At 37.9% G+C, this 22,584-nt stretch overlaps 1 protein-coding gene across 1 annotated transcript; it reads right to left on the reverse strand.

The window, feature by feature from the left end:
* Positions 1–17,323: 17,323 nt before the first annotated feature.
* Positions 17,324–21,301, reverse strand: olfcn1 (olfactory receptor C family, n1). The gene is made up of 6 exons (XM_016249298.1): positions 21,099–21,301; positions 20,695–20,980; positions 19,753–20,583; positions 19,445–19,666; positions 19,209–19,332; positions 17,324–18,237 (listed from the first exon to the last, which is right to left on the reverse strand). Exons 1-6 carry the CDS (start codon positions 21,299–21,301, stop codon positions 17,324–17,326), a joined length of 2,580 nt encoding a protein of 859 aa, XP_016104784.1.
* Between the last annotated feature and the right edge of the window lie 1,283 nt (positions 21,302–22,584).

Here is a 22,584-nt window from a genome sequence, read left to right on the forward strand (position 1 = left end):
TATGTTTATACCTATGCAACATATTAGTGTTCTAAGAATCTTTATTAGTTTGTGCATCAACACCCCAAGCGAATTACATTTGCAAATTACCATGCCCTCACACAAAGGGTCGTAAAACCCTCCAGCAATTGCAACCTCCCGCTTGGAATTTCTGCCTTTCTCATTGGACAAGCCCATCTTAAGAGGCGGAGATCTTCTCCGACCTTAAAGGCATCACCCCATGTGACCCGCCCAGAGTTCGGTGGTTTGGTTGTATTCTGAGAAGATGAAAATGTGAGCTACAATGCTCCAGGAAACTCTAAGTACGTGCCAGGCTTTGGCCTTGACTTTTTCATTCACCAAGACTCTCTGACACAAACTGGTTATTTTTCATCAACCAACTTCAGCAAAGATCCACGCGAGCCTTCAGATTGCATCAAACCTTTCTTTCAGATAGACGAGACGTGCAAGTATTCAAACTTAGTCTTATTAATTGATACATTAGGTATCATTTGCACCTTTTTACAAAGGTGTGTTTGAACTAAGAATCTGATGTCTCCTTCAGGCTGTAGATCTGCTGAATATGCAAATTGTTCCATAACTTCATATTCTTATTTTCTCTTCTCTCTACTGCGTTAAGCTTTAACCCTTTCCTATACCAACTGTATGTGTGTGTGTGTGTGTGTGTATGTGTATGTTGGACCAGTTTAAGTGTTTATGTAGTATGTTAGACTAGTTTAAGTGTTTATGTAGTTAATAAAGCCTTAATTGTATCACACTTGACGTTGTTCATTGTTTGCTCATAACTGGAGTCACTTAATCATGCAGATTTATGCTACAAGCTCTTTGTAGAATTGTACAGTAAGAAAGTTATTTCCCTTAACCAGGAAATTAACGTTCTTAGAATTGACAGACAGTTGACGCTGAGAGGTCAGCTAAGTATCTACAGCGGATCTAAATATTTATAATTAATTATAACTAGTTATGATTAATTATTCATATTTCCCCATGAGCTGATTCACTACAGACTTAACTCATGAAGATCAATGATGATTTGACTTGACTCAGAATGATCAGCAATGACTTGACTTGCCTCATGACGATCAGCTGTGACTAGACTTGACTCATGATGATCAGTTGTGACTTCACTTGACTCATGACGATCAGTTGTGACTTGACTCATGACGATCAATTGTGACTTGACTTGACTCATGAAGATCAACTGTGACTAGACTTGACTCATGACGATCAGCTGTGACTAGACTTGACTCATGACGATCAGTTGTGACTTGACTTGACTCATGAAGATCAGCTTGACTTGACTTGACTCATGACAATTACCAATAGACGTGAGATGTATAGATCCATTTGCAAGCTTTATTAAGGGCGTGCTCAAAACAGGTGAGGGTCAGGCAATGGCAAACAGGTATATAGAAGACAAAACAAGAGCAGTCCAGTAAACAAGCAAGGGTCAGTCGATGGCGAACATAATCCAACGGGGTGAGACTAGAGGGATTAATCCAGGTACAAAGCAAAGGTCCAGGCAGGGGCAAACAGTATCCGAACCGGGCAAGAAGAGAGAGGTAATCCAAAGTACACAGGCAATGATCAGAAGATGAGGAAACAGACAAGGCAAGACTAGGCTAGACTAAGAAACTTAAAGCAGGCTCCATAAAGTAGCTATCACAACTAGTGATATGTGCATACAATACTCGGCAGCCTGAAAGGGATCTGAGTGAGTGTTATATAGTGAATGTGTGATTGGTTACAGCTGTGTGCAATCAGTGCAATGGATGATGGGATATGTAGTCCGGGATGACATGCAACAGTTTGTGTAGTGCAAGAGTCAATGTAATGGAAGGGTGACCTCTGGTGGTGAGTGAATTGAAAGTTAATAGACCGGATTCGTGACACATACCCCTGAACCTTTTTTTAATTATCCCGACTGCTCCATTTTGTGTCTGCTGATTGCCATATAAGAGGCTTGTTAAAATAAGATAAATACAACTCCAGTCTCCTCCTGAAGATCCTGAAAAAGTCTGTTGGTGCCTCAACTCGCTCAGAGAAGCCGTCAATCTCAGCTGTCAATCATGACGTCACACTCCCATTTTTATAGCATCACATAACTAACTAAACTTAAACTTATTTGAAAAACAAACACTTGGACTTACACCAGCATCATAAAAACTACATAAAATTACAAAAACATATTTGGAAAAAAAAATTTGAAATGTAATTTAATTATTTAGTTTGTCTCATGTCCCAGAGATTCTCATGTTAGATTACATGGAGAGGGCTGGGGGTTATGACCTGTACTGAGTCCAGCCCCCTGGGGATGATCGAAACATTTTGGCTTAAATTTAAATTTCTTAACTTTCAGTGTTTTGAGGCAAACTTGCTCCAGTGGCATAGATAATAAAGTGCATAGCACTTATTTGTTGATGCGATCGACCTGAGTTCAAATCAACTTTTTGCTGAACTCATCCTTCTCCTTTTTCACATTACATATCACATCGGACAGACATTTATTTTCAATAAAAATCAAGGAAATAATCAAAAAGTGGAAAATAGGAAAATAATGTGCCTCACAGGTGTTTATAGGTTTAGGGATAGGTGTAGTGAGGGCTAAGTGGCATCCATTTAATAATTTTAATAAAAATTGTAATTTACACTCAATACGTTATTAGTGCATATAATGTGGCTTATAATGTACTACAATGCTCAGATGCAGATATCTGTAGTATAAGTAGTATAAATAGCATGTAACTACTATTAGGTCAAAGAAAATACTTCTATTTTTACATAGTGTTGTGGGAAGTCGTGGCCTAATGGTTAGAGAGTTGGACTCGTAACTCAAATGTTGTGGGTTTGAGTCTCGTTCCGGCAGGGATTGTAGGTGGGGGGAGTGAATGTACAGCACTCTCTCCCACCTTCAATACCACGACTGAGGTGCCCTTGAGCAAGGCACCCAAACCCCCAACTGCTCCCCGGGCGCCGCAGCATAAATGGCTGCCCAGTGTGTGTGTGTGTTCACTTTGGTTAAATGCAGAGCACTAATTCCAAGTATGGGTCACCATACTTGGCCACATGTCACGTCATTTACTTACTTTAGAATCTGTCACTATGTGCACTTAGTGTAAATAGCATATCACTAAAAATACTACTATTTCCACTTAATGTGAATAGAATCCATTGCTATTTGCAATGATTGTAAATAGTAACTATCAGTCTTTGCATTAGTGTAAATAGCATTTATTGCTATTTGCAATTAGTGCAAATAGCCGCTGTCATAAACAAAATATATAATAAGAATGAAAAAATATATATTCAGTTATACAAGACACTTACAAAGTTGCTTGTGCCATTATCTGATGGCATCATCACAAATGCACTTCTAGACTTCATATTTCTCTAGAAATCAATTTGAGGAATAGTTAAGTCAAGTCACCATTATTTATATAGCACTTTTTAAAATACAGATTGTGTCAATGCAGCTTTACAGTATTAAACAGGAAAATATTGTGTCAAAGGAACCAAATCTCCACCGTTCTTCTCTGGCCAGACAGAATCAGCAGTTTAAATCCAAGCTGCAACAAAGTCAGATTGTGCAGAGGACTCATCTGGTTCCCATGGTCTTGTGACAATGGCCATCTGGGTAACAAGGTCTTCACTGGGGATCTCTCTCTGGGGCTCATCCAGTTGGCATGGTCTCTGCTGACATTCAGGGCTATCGAGTTCATCTCTAGGTCCTGATCCACTATCTTGACTGGACACGGACTGGATCCGGGGACTGCTGTGATGATCTGATCTGGACACAGACTGGATATGGGTGGCTACGATGACCTCGGAATAAGAATGAAACAGACTAATATTAGCATAGATCATTATTCATCTATATTAGCATTTTCCGTCTTGTTGTGTGTTTATTGTTCGGGAGGTTTTGTACTCATTCAGAAGATGTGTAATAGTGCCCCCGAGTGTGTAACAGTGAAAACACAAAAAGCCGTAAAAACGTGTCTTTGGTGGGGAAGCGTTTTCTTCTAAAAGACTAGATAATTCGTCAATGGTGGGGAAAGAATTAATCTAGATTCAAACTGACAAGAGTGTGTCTGCCTCCTGAACAACTCTAGGAAGATTGTTCCAGAGTTTAGGCGCTAAATAGGAAAAGGATCTTCCACCCGCAGTTTATTTTGATATTCAAGGTATTATGCCGAGTTTTGAGAATGCAGCGGATGTGAAGGACTATAATGCGATAAGAGGTCACTCAAGTACCTCTACCTCAAGTAAGAGGAGCTAAACCATTCAGGGCTTTATAAGTAATTTGCAAGATTTTAAAAGGGTCATCGGATGCCCATTTTCCACAAGTTGAAATGATTCTTTAGGGTCTTAATGAAAATCTATAACATACTTTGGTTCAAATTTCTCAATGGTAGTGTAAAACCACCCTTTTTACCTTGTGGAAATCAGCTCTGCTTCAGCATCCCGTTTTAGTCCATGTTCCTTTAAATGCTAATGAGCTCTGCTCACCCCGCCCCTCAGTTCCGTGGGGTGACGAGCCATTCTCATGAGACTGTTTACTTTAGCCGTGGAACTTGCTAACTAGCACGTTATTAGGAAAGGCGATTTGCAAAGATTCATAAAAAAAAACAAAAAAAAAGCAACAACTTTATATTCACTTCTTCTGTAGGTGAGGCTGGATCACAAATAATTCACATGAACATAAACGCATTTAGGTAGATCGAGGGGTGCATTCCCTGCAAAAACAAAAGTAATCCACTGTGTCTTCAGCGACTCAGATGTGGGGAGTAAATGATGAATGCTATGATCATTATTACATCCAACAACAGAACACCTCAATCACTTAGGAGCCATTCTTGTCTACATCTGCTCCGGCATCGAAACAATGGAGGACTGATGACAGCTAACTCAGGGTGGGTCTAAGGTCAAATGCTAGTCAATCAACAAACGTGGGAGGGGCCTGGGTCACACAGACAAGCATCTGAGAATGGTTTAACCTCCTGGGGAGAAAGGGGAAATGATTTAACGAGATAAAAAAATAAAAATAAAAAAAACACTGGGTGGATCTTAATCATTATAGGGTGGTTGTGTACACACACTGCCAAGACACATTTCAGTTCAAACTAATTGTAAAAGTGCATGTCGCATCCGATGACCCCTTTAAAATGTATACAATGTTTAATAGGGAACCAGTGCTATGTTGACAGAACTGGGCTAATATGGTCATACTTTCTGCTTCTAGTAAGAACTCTAGCTGCTGCATTTTGGACCAGCTGGAGTATGTTAAATGGGTCATATGATGCTATTTTAAAGATCATTATTTTGTGTATTTGGTATAAGAGAATATGCTGACATGCTTTAATGTTCAACAAACAGATTATTTTTCAAATACTGTACATTATTGTAGGTCCTCTATGCCCCGCCTCTCTCAAACACGTCGTTTTCAACAAAGCGACAAAAACTTTGACAAGCGCAGTCTGCTCTGATTGGCCAGCTGACCCAGTGCATTGTGACTGGCCGAACACCACAAGCACGTGTCGGAAATGTAACACCCCTTACCATAATCGCCAGCTTCAGTTTTCAAAGTAAATATCAAGACAGTTAATAATGACGTTAGTTTTACCGCTGCATTAACACTACTGCTGTTCCAGAAACCACGCCTTCTTTCTTTGCGTGCACATTTGGGCGGCATAATACTAAAATTTCCACATAGTGACGTAGATATGTGGGGGCGTGTTAGAACAAGCCGTTTTAGGTAGGTGTGGCTTAACTTTTATAAAGAATATCTCTTTGGATTTCAGACTTTAGTCTTTGCAACTTTACAGATCTTCTTTATGCACCAAGAGCTTGTAACACTCCAAAGAGAAAGGAAAACTTGAAATCGCATCATATGACCCCTTTAATTAAGCGCGGAGAGCAACCACCCAATAGAGCATTAAAATAATCTAAACTTGAGGTCATGAACATATGAATTAACATTTCTGCATTTGACATTGAGAGCATAAGTTGCAATTTAGATATATGTTTGAGATGGAAGAATGCAGTTTTACAAATGCTAGAAATGTGGCGTTTGAAGGAAAAATTGCTATCAAATAATAGAGCACTAATAGAGAGATACAACCACAATCCGATGATAAGAGCACGTCATTTGTAACTAATGAGAGCAGTCTCAGTATTATGATACGGTCTAAATACTGATTGAAAATCCTCAAAGATACCATTTTTTCCCCGTCTAAGAAGGTTAGTACATAGTTGTACTAACTTTTCTAGTATATTTGACAGAAAAGGGAGATTTGAGATTGGTCTACAATTAACTAATTCTCTAGGGTCAAGTTGTGTTGTTGTTGTATTTTTTTTAAATAAGAAGCTTAATAACAGCCAGTTTGAAGGTTGGGGACATATCCTGATGACAATGACATTAGTAATATTCAGAAGAGGATCCATGACTTCTGGAAGCACCTCTTTTAGTAGCTTAGAAGGTATAGGGTCTTACATACATGTTGTTGGTTTAGATCAGGGGTGTCAAACTCAGATCCTGGAGGGCCGGAGCCCTGCAGAGTTTTGTTCCAACCCTGCTCCAACACACATACAGAACCATGTATTATTTTACCATGTCAAATAAGCCTGAAGGACTTAATTAGTTGGATCAGCTGTGTTTAATTAGGGTTGAATCTAAACTCTGCAGGCTCCGGCCCTCCAGGAATTGAGTTTGACACCCCTGGTTTAGATGATTTAACAAGTTTATACAATCCTTCATCTTCTATGGCACAGAATGAGTGGAATTTTTCCTCAGGAGATCTATAGCGCTACTGTAGCTGATGGCTGCATGGTTACAATTTTATCTCTAATAGTATCGATCTTGGAAACAAATACTTCATAAAGTCATTACTGTTGTGCTGTTGGAAAATTTCAGTTTTATTGATTTATTTATGTATTTTTCTGAGATATTGGATATGCTGAGAAATTGAGACAAGCCAGGAAGATCATTTAAAAAGCAGTCTTTCGTGGTAGAAGTGATGGTTCTACTATATTTGTAACAAGGAGTTGAATTTACAGCTTTAGCTATATGGAGTATCCATGGGACTAGATAATGATCTGAGATATCATCACTCTGCTGAAGAATTTCAACACCATTAACATCAATTACATGTGATAGTATTAAATGTAAAGTATGATTATGACAATGAGTAGGTCCTGCCACATGTTGTCTATCCCCAATAAAGTTAAGATTGTCTGTAAATGCTGATCCCAATGCATCTTTTTTCATCATCAACACTGGTATTAAAATCAATAACAATTAACCCTCAATCATCCTTCGGGACAAAAAATGGTTTCCTTAATCTGAGCGGTTCAAGACTTGGCTACTTTTTGTAAGTTTGCCACCTGAACACACCACAAAAAAGAGGACTCGATTCAACATTGTTAACAATGTTCTGTAAAAGATGGCGCCGATGCTGATGGCTGCCTCCGTGGCGTGCTCCACAGTTGTTTTTATGTTTTTGTTAGTTTGTCCTGTCTTTAGTTATATCCCTGCAATCAGTTTCACCAGAGATGAATTGCTGGACATTCGGCAGTACATACCACCCGATATTTCACCGGTTTTCGACTATTCTGATGTTTTGCTGGACATTGTAGTCGGGGGAGCTGCGGCGCTTATCAAACGCTTCAGGACGCGCAGACGGGGTAAGCGAGGCTGCGCCCTCATGAAGCTCAGACAGCGTGGATTCAGAACGCCGTTGCCTAGCATCCATAGGACGAACTCCTTCTGCTCTCCCAGACAAATAAGGATTTTTCAAACTCTGCTGCTCTGTGTTTCATGAAAACCTGGCTGAAAGACGCCATTCCGGACAGCGCGTTGAGTCTGCCAGGCTTTCAGCTGTTTAGAGCAGATCGCGACGCAGAATCAACCAGGAAATCGCGCGGCGGCGGCACATGCTTTTACATCAATGAGTGCTGGTGTACAGATGTAACTGTGTTAAAGAAGATGTGCTGTTCAGATCTAGAAGTGCTCTTCATTAACTGTATGCCGTTCTATTCGCCACGGGAGTTTTGCTCATTCATTCTCGTCAGTGTCTACATTCCTCCGCAAGCGCACGTGAGCTCAGCTTTACAGAAACTCGCAGATCTGATCACAGAGACAGAACAACAACACCCGGACTCTGTTTTAATCATTCTCGGGGACTTTAATAAAGCAAATCTCTCCCGTGAACTGCCAAAATACAGACAGCACATCACATGTCCCACCAGAGACAGTAATATATTGGATCACTGTTACACCACAATAAAGAATGCATATCACTCTGTTCCACGAGCAGCTTTGGGGCTCTCTGATCACTGTTTACTGTCATCTAATACCGACCTACAGGCAGAAACTGAAATCAGCTAAACCTGTATTAAGGACCATAAAAAGATGGACTAATGAAGCAGAGCAGGATTTACAAGCTTGTTTTTACCTCACTGATTGGAATGTTTTTGAAGCTGCTGCCACCAATCTGGACGAGCTCACAGAGACTGTGACATCTTATATCAGTTTCTGTGAAGACATGTGCATTCCTACCAGGACGCATCTAACTTACCACAATGACAAACCATGGTTCACTGCAAAACTCATACAGCTCTGTCAGGCCAAAGAAGATGCTCACAGGAAGGGGGATAATGTCTTGTATAAACAGGCTAAATACACACTGGAAAAGGAGATCAGAGTGGCAAAGAGGAATTATTCTGAAAAAATAAGGATTCAATTCTCTTCCAGTGACTCAACATCAGTGTAGAAAAGTCTAAAAGAAATCACCAATTACAAGACACCATCCCCCAGCACTGTGGAGAATCAACAACTGGCAGACAATCTGATACTTATCCAGAGTGAGCAAAAGGGCTGGCAGAATCACTCTGGACCCCTCACATCCAGCACACTCCCTCTTTGAACTGTTGCCATCTGGTCGACGCTACAGAGCACTGAGCACCAGAACGACCAGACACAGGAACAGTTTCTTCCCTCAGGCAATCCATCTCATGAACACTTAACAATAACTGTGCAACACACACTATTTATTCACTCACACACTTATTTATCTAACACTCATACTCAGTCTACACCTCAAATTTGCACATAATATACAGTACCTGTACATACAAAACTGTCTATTGTAATATACCTGCACATACAATTGTCGATTTATATATTTTTATTCCTTATTTACTTGTTCTATTTTTTATTTTTTATTATCTGTGTTTTTTGTTCTGTCACTGTCATTCTGTTACACTGTGGAAGCTTCTGTAACGAAAACAAATTCATCGTATGTGTAAACATACCTGGCAATAAAGCTCATTCTGATTCTGATTCTGTTAAGTGTTTGAAAAAAAAACCTCCTTAATTTGGCCTTCGTGCCCAAAAATTGGCACCCATAGGAAATTAATGGGAAATACCAAAATGCAAAGCATTTTTTTATTTGTCCAATAAAAATCAATAAATCCAACACAATGCAGATCAAACATACACAGAAATGAAGGTTTGAGCCTATACAACATTCTCATTGTGTCAAACAATTAATTATAGTTGAAACCAGACCTCTGAGAAATATTGAAAATATTACTATAAATTGTAGCAACACCTCTCCCTTTACCTTTTGGATGCGGCTCATGTTTATAACAGTAATCTTGGGGGATAGACTAATTTAAAATAATGTAATGATGAAAGTGAAAAAGTGAAAGTGAACCTATCTGATGTTTAAAACAGAGTAAGAGAGAGAAAAGGCAACACAAAAGGAAACGTGAATGCTGGTGCTAGTCATTTACATTAAAAGCAAACAATGTCAAGTTAGTTTGATAGATAATATCAGAAATATGGTCATAATTAAAATAAATATGGTGATAATTAGCAGTTTAAACAACAGAGAGTGATAGTAATAAAGAAATTACAACAGAAAAACAAAGCTACACAGAGCTACAATCGCAAACCACTCAGCAGCATGGCAGACAGAAACCAGACAGTCTCCTGTTTGATCAATAGTAAAACAAGTCCATGTACTGAAATATATGGGACTCGTGGCTTTTCACATCATGCACATGAATATTAATTACCAATGGCGTAGCGTCTGGGTATGCAGGGTATGCAGGTGCATATGGGCCCGGGCAGTTTGGGGGCCAGCCGAGCTGGAGAGGGAACTTTTAATTGCAACAAGTGAATGAATAGAGCCCTGCATGTCCAACAGCTTATGAGAATTCTCGGCCTGAGTCCGACTGGATACTGTTTTTTTTCTCTCTCTCTTTTCCCCATTACACAGCTATTAAAATAGTTCAGTTTTGGTTTTTAATGGCAAAGTGGTCATATTTATTTTTGTTTCTTTATTAAGTTAATTTAGAAATATGTTTGGAACATTTTACGTTTGCTAAATTCAAGTTTTTGTTTTTTAAAGGAACGACCAAGCGGCAGCGGCAGACAGTGAGTTAAGCATTATGCTTGATCAATTTAGCCTTCTTAAATTAATTAAAACATTTAACCTAGATAAATGAGTGCTGTTAGGCGCATATCCAATCATTTTTGTGGAGAGTGGAAGCTAAAGCGCGCTTTGCAGGACATGGAGGCGCCAGCGCGATCACTTGCATTTTTTTTTAATAATCGTGGAAACTTAAAAATACGTCGTAATTTTTGCTCATAAAGGTAAGAGTATATACATCATTTGGAACTGCAAAGGGTCTACTTGTATTTGTGTGCACTCACAATATCAACAAAACCTTGTGCTTTTGTCAAATAAGGAAAACAAAAGGATGCGCTTTCTGTCGTCTTGGATTTGAGCAGGAGCGCTTCACCGACATGATAAATATATGAGGAGTTTGCTTCCAAAACGCTATAAATCCATTTTGATTAATTTGAGTAAAAATGTGTTTTCTTTACCAAGAAAGTGGCAAGATGAAAACCACTATTTTCTGTTTTAAACTTTCACATATCTTCTTTAGGTTATAATATCATTAAAAATTCTAATTCAAAATTGATTTTCAAAGACTTATTATAAAATGTTATTTTTTTCCCCCCAAAATGCAATAAATCCATGACAATTATTATTTTTTTTTCAAAATGCAATAAATCCATAGAATCAATATAAACGTTATTTATCATATTGAAACTGTTGAAAATACACAACATGGTTAATCCACATGTGACAGCCTCTGAACTTGGTCAATACTAATCTTATATGCAGACACTGGACTAAAAATACATTCAATCAGACATCGCTCCCAAAATGAATTCAACGGGTTATCTTGTTAATGCTATAAATTAATTACAGCAATAAAATAAAATGTAATCATGAACAAGAACATGAACAACAATATCACATTAGACCACAGACATTCCAAAATGACATTTCCCTTACATTCAACTTCCAAAATTGCATTAATCTTTGCCATGTTACATTCATTTAGTTGACTAGTGCTATATGCTGTATTAACAAAAACATAAATTACATGAATAAAAACACTTACACTGACAAGCTACGCAATATCGCGTTTATAATCGAATGCAACTTATCTGCGATTATGAATGCGATATTGCAGCTTGTCAGTGATCTACAACTCTGTGTATCCATCTAAAAGCACGTGATGGAGATTTACTATTAATCACAGAACCGGCTTTACTTACGAGATGCGCATGACAATCACATGCAATTTATTATCTCACTACAAATTAAAGAGCGTAAAAAAACTTTTATTGTTTGTATTTTATCTTAAAATTGACAGAAGGCTGAGACTTTGTAGTAACAAAGCACAAAGCTGCGATTATTGGGTGGCTTGCGTGCTACAAATAATGAATGGACTTGAAAACTTTAAACATCATTTCCAAGCATTAGCCTAGACCGTAAATAAAACAGCTTGTGAATAGTCACGATTCACATAACGTTATTTACTTCCGAAAAATCAACAATAGGGCCTAAGTTAAGTTAACCGAGTTGGAGCCCATAACGTTTGGGGGGGCCCATACAATTTTTTTGCATATGGGCCCAGGGCTGACTTGCTATGCCTCTGCTCCAAACAATCGATTTTCCATGTGTCCCAAACAGTCGGAAGGGAGCTTCATCAGAGAAAAGAACTTTGCACCAGTCTTCTGCTGTCCAATCCTTGTACTTCCTGCAGAATTTCAGTCTGTCCTTGACATTTCTCTTGGAGAGAAGTGGCTTCTTTGCTGCCCTTCTTGACACCAGGCTGTTGTCCAAAAGTCTTGGCCTCACTGTGCGTGCAGATGCTCTCACACCAACCCGCTGCCATTCCTGAGCATGCTCTGCACTGCTGGTGACACGATTCCGTAGCTGACTCCTCAGGAGGAGACGGTCCTGGCGCTTGCAGGACACTCTGGAACATCCTGAAGACTTCTTCATTACAGTCGAACCTCTCTCCTTGAAGTTCTTGATGATCCGGTAAATGGTTCTTTCAGGTGCAATATTCTTTGTAGCAATTTCCTTGCATGTGAGGCCATTTTGATGCAAAGCGATGATGGCTGCACGTGTTTCTTTGAAGGTAACCATTGCTAACAAAACACAATGATTGGAAGCGCTTCTTCCCTCCTGTTATAGCAATCAGTCTGCTCTTACAATCTAATTAGTATGATAGTGAGTTAACCTGACTAGTACTCATTCACACTTTCACATGTGATGCTGATATGATTAGTCAATTAATGTTAGCTGGTCATTTTGTGTCAGGATCAAAATGCAGTGATTTTTTTGTGAAAAGTTCTTTTTTTGGGGGGGCAATTAAGCTTTTAGTAATTATTTAAAATGCAGCTGATCACTCTACACAATAATCTAGAAACAATGTGAATGAACAACACAACAGATTAAGCTGCAAACTTTGCAAAACACAAAATTTATGTCACTGCCAAAACTTTTGGCCACGACTGTATGTTAGTGCGAACTCGTGAAATGGCATTCAGAGCCACCCTCCCTGGCAGTAATGTCATGAAGTGGTTTGGCCCTGCTAAATTAAGATCAAGTGTAATCTTGTGCACTTTTGTGCAAGCACTAATTTGCATTATATGGTTATCAATGTTATAAATGAAAAAAGATGGCGCCAGTGTCGGCATGCCGTCTGCTGCTCTCTTGTTTGATAGTCTGGTTGCTTGAAAGATGTTGTGCCCTTGTGGTTTATGATCGCCAGACTCTCTTGGACATTCGATCAACATTTTTTAGCTTTCACAAGTCGGATGTGGAGTGTGTTTTTAATAAACCGCATGGACGTTTTACAATGGACATTCCAGAGTGCATTCGCTGCTGGCCCCTTAACAACCCATGGAGGAAGCACAGGAGAAAGCGCGGGTCTCGGGGAGGATGTGCGATCAAGCTGAAAGCCCGTCTACATGCGGGCTGTACTTCAAGCCCTCTTCTCGAGTCGCTCTATGGCGGCTCCGTGGTCTGGCGTCTCTTGGATCAGACTCACCGGTGGTTTCAACCTGTTCTTCCCCTGTTCCCGCCCTCCGTCTCTCGGGTTGGCCGCTATCTTCGGAGAACTGGAGCGGCTCCTGGTATGCTGCGTCCGCTGTGCAGAGTGTCACTCTCCCCCGGCACTGTCCCTCCACCGAATATGGTTTTAATCAATGCTCGTTTCTGCTGAATGACTTCTTTTCCTCACATAATTTGGATTTTATGTTTATAACTGAATCATGAATTAAGGATGGCGATCATACCCCTTTCTCTGAATTGGTCCCGGTTGACTGTACATTTTTTAACTCACCTCGCCAATATGGACGAGGGGGTGGGTTAGTGACTGTTATGAAAAACTCTCGTGCGCAATGTCGCTCCGTCCCTGTGGATATTTATACTAGTTTCGAAGCTCAACTTCTCCATCTCGACTGGAACGGTCCTGTCTGCTTAGCGGTGATCTACCGTCCTCCTCATTCAGTTAAGGATTTTTTACAGCAATTCACTGACTTTATTGGTTACATTGTCACTAAATTTGATCGTTTTTATTGGTGGGCGATTTTAACATTAATGTTTGCTGTAAGTCTAATCCTTTGTCGAGGGAATTTCTTAATATAATTGCTGCTTTTAACCTGATACAGTGGGTTAAAAGCCCCACTCATATCCTCGGTCATACTCTGGACCTTGTTCTTTCTTATGGGGTTGATCTTACTGATGTTACAGTTTCTGATTATATGCTCTGATCACAAGCCTATTTTGCTTTCTATGTCTCTTCCTAGTCTTTCTCGTGTCTCTACTAAAGTAATATCTCTGTCTCTGGTTTATTCTCCTCAGTTCAGTGTAAATTTTAATCAATCCTTTGCTAAGTCTTGTTCTCATTTACTTCTGAACTCTCCCTTATCGGACTTGAATGCGGAAGAACATCTGAGTATGTTAAACAGTGCTTGGCTTAACGTAATGATTGTGACTGCTCCGTTAAAGCCTCTCAAGCACAAACCTAAATCTGAATTGTGGCATACTGCTGAAACTCGGCTGCTAAGGCAAACATGTAGAAAGGTCGAACGTAAGTGGAAAAAGGACAATTTACACATTTCATTACAGTTGTTCAAAGATAGTTTATTGGCTTATCAGAGAGCCGCCAAATCGGTTAAGGCGACCAATTTTTCTAATTTGATTCAACATAATCAGTCTTGTTTTCTGTTGTCAATCCCCCTATCAATACTATGTCTGTGTGATGGGTGTCTGAGGTGGGATTCGAACTCGGGTCCGCTAGGCAATGCAAATCTATTTACCTTTTAGGAAGAATGACCCATTGGCGATGATTGCTCTTTCATCTTGCTTAGATGAGGTTAAATCCTGGCTCTCTCAAAAAAAATTTATCTTTAAATGAAGAGAAAACTGAGGTGATTATTTTTGGTCCATCAGAAAATACGAAAGCCCTAAATCTTGACCTAGGACCTTTAACGGCTTTTAGGTCTTCACAGATACGGAATCTGGGTCTTCATTTGATAAGCAAATTTCTACTGTAATTGGGTCCAGTTTTCATCAACTCCGTACACTAGCAAAAATTAAACACTTTCTCACTGACAAGACTTTGGAGATGGCGGTTCATGCGTTTATTACATCGCGTCTCGATTATTGTAACTCTTTATACTGTGGCATATCTAAAACTCAAATTGCCCGTCTTCAAGTGGTCCAGAACGCTGCCTCTAGATTCCTTTTAAAAAAGAAAAAAAGGGATCACGTCACTCCGCTCTTGAAGACCCTTCATTGGTTTCCTGTTCAGTTTAGAATACATTTTAAAATCTTATTATTTGTCTTTAAATCTCTGCACAATCAAGCTCCCATTTATTTATCTGAATTGCGGCATCAGTATATCCCCTCGAGAAGTCTAAGATCTTGCGACCAGAACCTTCTTGTAATTCCGCATACCAGACTCAAGCGTAGAGGTGACCGTGCCTTCTCAGTAATTGGGCCTCGTCTTTGGAATGATTTGCCAGTGGAGATCAGAACGGCCCGTAGCCTGTCTATTTTTAAGTCTCTTTTAAAAACCCATTTGTTTTCATTGGCCTATTGGAACTATATTTTTGCCTATTGTATTTCTTATTTGTGCTTTAATTTTTGTATTACTAAATTTTTATGATGACGTTTCTTACTGTGAAGCGCTTTGGTCAGTCTTGTGGTTGTTTTAAATGTGCTATATAAATAAAGTAAACTTAAACTTAAACTTATCAATGAATCCTCCTGTTGCGTCAAATAACACTAAGTCCATGAGTGCAACTATGGTTGTTGAATATAATGTGGGATCTGAAATTGGATTTTGGTGTGTGCTTGGATGAATCGGTTTCCTAACTTCCTTGTGTTTCTTACTGGCATTTTTGCACAGAAAATTGCCAGTCTTTCAACTTTAATGAGGCTAAATTCATCACATTCAGCATGCTAATATTTTATTATTTTTTGCTGTGTGGATAACCTTCATTCCAATTTATGTGAGCTCTCGTGGAAGGTATATGGTTGCTGTCCATGTCTTTGCTATTCTGGCTTCTGCCTTTTGTCTCTTACTGTGTACATCTGCTCCTAAATGTTATATTGTAGTTCTGAAACCCGAGAGAAATTACAAAAAGCATATGATGAAGTAATAGTACTGAAATGAAATCAGTTAAGAGGCCAACTCAATTAAAAAAAGCCTGGTTATTAAAAATATTAATATACACTTTGTTGTTGTTGTTGTTATTATAATTATCATTTCAAATGACATATTTGATACAACTTGTAACGATTAAATCCATTGAAGGCGAGTTGAAGTGAGAACCCAAATGCAGTTTATTTACAGGTGATCCAAACAATAATCCGAGACTTGACTTGACATGAACAGACTTGACTAGACATGAACAGGCTTGACGAGGCATGGACAGGACTCACCAACAGCAGAGTTACAACATCAATACACGACAAGAGACAATGGCAACATGATGGCTACTTATAGCAAACAAGAGTGTCACATGACAAGAACAAACCAATGGGAACAAGGCACATGACTAAAGCAACCAATGAGAACATAACACAGACAAGGGAATCACATGACTAGACAATAACCAACGAGAGCATGACACATACACAAGGCAGAGAAACATGAGGCAAGGGAAGCATGACACTAACAGCAGGAATCAAACTACAAAATAAAAGACACGAAAAACATGAACATGAAACAAAACCCAAACACCAAACAATATCCAAACCTCACATTACACAACTGTTCATGGTTGTTTCTCAAAATGAGTACTAAATGCTTTGTATTTAGGATTAAGGGAGAAAAATGTTTAAATGATCACAACCTAAAGAGTTTAGTGCAATAATATAATTGTTGATGTAAAAGCTACCATTTCAAACACAGTCCTGTTAACAACTAGGTCCTGCTTCTGAAGCATATAACTATTTACCATGCACTTGAATGTTCTTATTGACATGATTATTTTGTATGCTACAATGAAACACAGACATATCAAATATAACAATAATAATAATAACAATAACACCTTGTTTGGTAATGTTTATTTCCAGATAATGCTGTTAAAACAACTGCATAAATCACTTTCATCACCCACTTACATCAAAAGCAAATGTATAATAATAATAGTTAATTTGCTAATACTGGTTAAGGTCTGGGCACTAGATAGCATTTATGATTAAATCTCATTGTGATCTTAGCAGGTCATTTCTGAATATAGTAAACATTTTATTGAATTACAGATACATTCACAACCTAGGTCTACACATTCACAACCAAGGTCTACTGAGACATTTAAATCAGACTGCGTTAATAGCTGCCTTTTTGCCTCTTTGCTTGCTTGTCAGTGCATAAATGCATGGCAGGTGTTTGCAAATAATAAGATAACAATTCTTTTTTTTTTAATCATACATCAGAGACTCGTCTTTTGAAATTTCCCCATCAAGTGTTTTTTAGTATTTCTCTCTGGTTTAATGAGAATAATGTAACATTTTGGCACAAATATACATAACAGTAAACCAAAGGCAGATGACAAAATTGCAAAAATCTCTACTGCAACTGTGTACTTGCCAGGTGAACTAATATAAGCAGGTATAAATGTTGCCCAGACAGCACAAAATATAAGCATACTGAACGAGATGAATTTGGCTTCGTTAAAATTATCTGGTAATTTTCTAGCTAAAAATGCCAAAATCGAACAGATTGCTGAAAGAATACCAATATATCCTAAAACTGCATAAAATGCTACATCTGAGCCTGTGTTGCATTCTAAAATTATCTTTTTATTGTTATACTTCAGAGCTTTATCAGGAAATGGTGGGCTTATTATAAGCCATAGAACACAGATGACTATCTGAATTGCAGTGCATGAGAACACAATGACTCTTTGTTGTACTGGCCCAAACTTTCCAGCCAATTTATTTCCTGGTAATGTGGCTCTGAAAGCAGTAACAACTACTATGGTTTTCCCCAAAACACAAGAAATGCAGAGAGCAAAAGTAACACCAAATGCTGTATGACGTAACATACATGACCACACTGTTGGCTCACCGATGAATGTAAGAGGACAAAGAAAACAAAAGAACAGTGAAACAAGTAATAGTGTGCTCAGCTCTGAATTGTTAGCTTTCACTATAGGCGTTTCTCTAAAGCGCATGAAGATAATCATAGTCGCTACACTAAGGCTGGCTCCAAATATTGATAGAGCAGTCAGAATGATCCCCATCGTTTCTGTATAAGACAGAAACTCTGTCATTTTCATGACACATTTGTCTCGTCTCTCATTTGACCAGTATTCTTCAGGACAAAGAATGCAGTCTGCTGCTCCTAAAAAAATACAAAAGGCTAGTAAAGTATGTTAACATAACGATATCAAAGTATAAAAAAGTTGAGCACATCCCACAAACCCGCACAGACCTGATGGTCGAAACATTGCAATAAATATTTATATGGAGCAGTTATATCAGTGTGTGGACAATGCGTTTGTTCTTTTGTTATAACATAACGATATGACACATATTTTTGGTACACATTATCTTTAAGGTGTCTAGTATTATTATATGAATCCACATATACTGTATTCAGTTTTGTTGAGTGTGGTCATAGAATGAGTAAACATTTTGATGGTCACAATAGTGATCGGTGGGATAACACACAGTGCACACAACGCCTCTGCACTTACTCCCGATTTTTCTCAACATGGCAACACGAGATCTGTCAGTGAATACATACTTGCATTACTTGTAATGCATTACCCCCAACACTGCATATAAATCCAATGGCAGTTAGTGAAGGCTGCACTAAAATGTTGCAATGACAAAATATTGCACCAAATTAAAAGTTCAAATGTTATAAATAAGTTACAATATTGACGTTGTAATACTGGTAGCACTAATGTAGTAATTTTATGATATAGGCCTACTGTATGTTTCAATAAAGTAACAATTTTGAAATACGATGATAAGTGCATTTTTTCAATTATTACTATTATTATTATTATTATTATTATTATTATTTTTATTATCATTTTATCTCAGTGTTCCTATAAGTGTTGTATAAGGTTTTTTTATGCATAATAGTAACCGTAGTAAAAATAGCTGGGCTAAGATATATAAAAATTTTTATGACTGCAGAAATATGTTAATTCAGTATAAACATTATCCCACCGGTCACAATTGTTTTATATGCCATAAAACACAATTTTCAAACAATTTTAAATAATAAAAAAATTAAATAAACAATTAAATAAAAATATAATTATTGATTATTTAAAATAGTTAATACAGGTGAATGGGTACCTGTTGTATTTGATATTGAACCATCAGCACATGAGATGCAGTCAAAACAGCAAACAGGCCGTCCTTTTATTTGGGCCTTTCTTGTGCCATTTGGGCAGGTGTCTGAGCACACTGCTTTTGGTATCTGTCAAATTAATATGCTTTAGCCTATTAACAACAACAACAACAACAACAATAATAATAATAATAACTAGTTAATAACAAACTAAGACATGCTTATTCCTAGTTATAAGTACCAAATTTCCTGAGTTCCAGTGGATGTTGTCCTCTTTAACTGTAAGTTTATATGTTTCATCTGTAGATGTACTGAAATATCCCACAATTACATGTTGTACCTCTCCATCTCTTAGCTGCCAGTTTATCACCTCGTATGATGCAGGTGGGTCTCCGTTCTCATCAAAGAACACATTTTCTCCATACTCATCTACAAAATTCACCCTCTGTAAGTGATCGCTGACCTTGGAATTAAGTATGATATAGTTAATGAAACTGTCAACTTACGATGTTTACATGTTTTGATGAATAAATAAACCAACTTGCTCACCAATTTTGGAGTTATCTGTGATACATTCAGGCACTTTCTCAAAACATTATTTTTATCTCTTTGGCAAAACAACAATTTGTGAATAGCATGTGCAATTGCATACACAGCTTGATACACATTATATGTTACTCTTACTTGTGTTACGTCAAAGAATTTGTCTGTGTAATTTAGTTTTTCTTCTCCTGTGCACATTTGGCTGTTGAGTGTAACATTTGCAAATGGCAGGGGTTCACAATTAAGACATGGTTTACAGCCAGCCATTGTTTCCCAGAAGTCACTGACAAAAGTGGATTGTGAAGGAAAGTAAGGACTGATGTTTTTCAGGTAAGTTCCAAGTTTGGGCATAGCCATCTTTCGTACCACAAATCCAACTGTGCCTCCAAAAGACTTGAACATTTCAGGGGTAGAGGGCCTTGCTGCAGTTACCCAGGCTTCACTTGCAATCCACTGGATTCCTGTGATGTTTTGTTTCACTGTTTCTCTCATTAGAGGATAGAGATCTCCCTCTGGCACGAATGCCAGGATCACTTTTACTGTAGATTGTTTTATTAATTCAACCACTTCAATGATTTTACTTTGGGGATATGTCCTTAAAATTGTGCCTACAAATGCAATGCAAACTCCCATTTTTTCCACTTCCTTTGAGAAGGCTGAAATCCCATTTTTTCCATAATCATTGTCAGACTGCAAAGCTCCAATCCAAGTCCATCCATATCGTTTTACAAGAGAGGCCAAGGCTTTTGCTTGGTAGTAGTCACTTGGAAGTGTACGGAAAAATGATGGATATTTTCTTCTATCACTCAGACATGCACATGTTGAAAAGTAACTCACCTAGATTAAATGAAAAAAGAAAAAAACATACAAATTATAAATGGCCTTTATTACATTATCAGGAATACTTAAATGCATTTACACTGCAGGATTGATTAATGTTACCATTACCATTGGCACTCTGAATGGTCCAAGTGTTCCGGCAACAGCTAAGGACTGTGATGAGCCTGATTCAGCTACAAGAGCGGTAAGCGGAAGGTGACACGGAGTTGTAGATTCCTCTTCCTTCTGCTCACTCACCAGTGTGAATGCCGCACGTAAAACATTAGTGGGAGAAGCACAAGAATCCATTATTTTATAGCCCAAAGAAATGTTAGGAAGCAAACCCTCATCTTGGTTTATCTCATCTATTGCAAACATCATGACTTGCATCCAACGGAAGGCACGTAGGTCAAATCTGTACAGAAAATTTGACATGAACAACAATGCATGCCTGAATCTTGCCAATAGCTTCACCCAAAAAAATATCCTTTAATAATTTCTCATTTGAATCACAAGCATGCTTCTACACTTACCCTGTACAATTAATCATTCGCATTTTTCTCTCAAAAGAGGCAATAACATTTTCTTGTTTATTAAAAATGGGAAAAATTCCTCCAATCATAATTTCCCCTGCTTTAAAAATATTAGGCATTTCAAATTTACCACGCAACTGACATGTTGAGCCTGTGTGCATGAACAGCAGAGAGAAAAATAGAAAAATATTAGAGCTTCCCATAGCTCAGAGGTGGCTGAGAGAAGATAAGACTGAATTCTGCTGGCTCTGTTATATAGAGCTCTTCTACCCATAGTGAACACTGGTCCATTATTACTGGAGGTTTTCCCCAGTGAGCTGTTAAGCAATAAGTGCACACAATCCTCATGTTGTAAAATTAATAGTGATTGTGCACTTTTTTAAACAGTTTATATGCGTTGGTGTTTGTTTCCTTTACATGCAATCTTATATTAAGTAAGAATAAATAATTGTAATATTAGTAATTGTAATACCTGTAAATCATTCAACTGTGTAAATTTATGTGTATTACAGGTAGAAGCTTTACAATGTGATTACATAGTCAGCGTAAGTGTTTGATTATTTGTAAGATATTTATGCACTAATTTAGGTTTATTTGTTTGTTGGTTGGTTTGTAACGTTAACAACAATTTCAGTTTAGTGTAATTCCATTATTATTATTAGGTTATGTTTATTGGGATAGCCAACTTACTTTTTTTTTTTTTTTTCACAAATGGAAATGGATGGAACCTTATGTACCTAGGACTGGTATTATAAAACCATTACATATTTGCTGGCCCTAGCATCACTTACCTTTATATTGCTTTCTTTTAGCTTTTTCCACTCCTCTGCACCAGATTGATATTGCTGCCTCTTCATTTCCAAATATTAACATGTGACTGACACACGCAAACTTTATTACTAATTTAGGTTTATTTGTTTGTTGGTTGGTTTGTAACGTTAACAACAATTTCAGTTTAGTGTAATTCCATTATTATTATTAGGTTATGTTTATTGGGATAGCCAACTTACTTTATTTTTTTTTTTTCACAAATGGAAATGGATGGAACCTTATGTACCTAGGACTGGTATTATAAAACCATTACATATTTGCTGGCCCTAGCATCACTTACCTTTATATTGCTTTCTTTTAGCTTTTTCCACTCCTCTGCACCAGATTGATATTGCTGCCTCTTCATTTCCAAATATTAACATGTGACTGACACACGCAAACTTTATCAAAGTTATTATTACTAAGCAGTAAGTCAAGTCAAGTCAAGTCAAGCTTTATTGTCATTCTGCTACATGTGTGGACATACAGTGGAACAAAAATGACTATTGAACTCATCAGTGATCTTGACTTTGGGGTTTTCATCACTTTTCATATTTACAATTGTCCCTCATTTGAAATATCACTTGGTTTAATGTTTCTTTTAGACCTGATGGACGTGAAGTAGAAAGAAAAAAATGTGTCACCTGCCCTCAGTGTAAAAAAGATTGACATGTAA

This window comes from Sinocyclocheilus grahami, unplaced genomic scaffold (assembly GCF_001515645.1).
Source record: "Sinocyclocheilus grahami isolate Dianchi unplaced genomic scaffold, SAMN03320097.WGS_v1.1 scaffold920.1, whole genome shotgun sequence".
Taxonomy (NCBI): Eukaryota; Metazoa; Chordata; class Actinopteri; order Cypriniformes; family Cyprinidae; genus Sinocyclocheilus; species Sinocyclocheilus grahami.

Coding starts and splice junctions, on each gene's coding strand:
- olfcn1 (XM_016249298.1), bottom strand. CDS start 21,301: ATGGGAAGCTCTAATATTTTTCTATTTTTCTCTCTGCTGTTCATGCAC. Junction 19,333..19,444: donor ACTGGAACTCAGGAAATTTG/GTACTTATAACT, acceptor TTAATTTGACAG/ATACCAAAAGCAGTGTGCTC. Junction 18,238..19,208: donor TTCAATATCAAATACAACAG/GTACCCATTCAC, acceptor GTATTTTTTTAG/GAGCAGCAGACTGCATTCTT.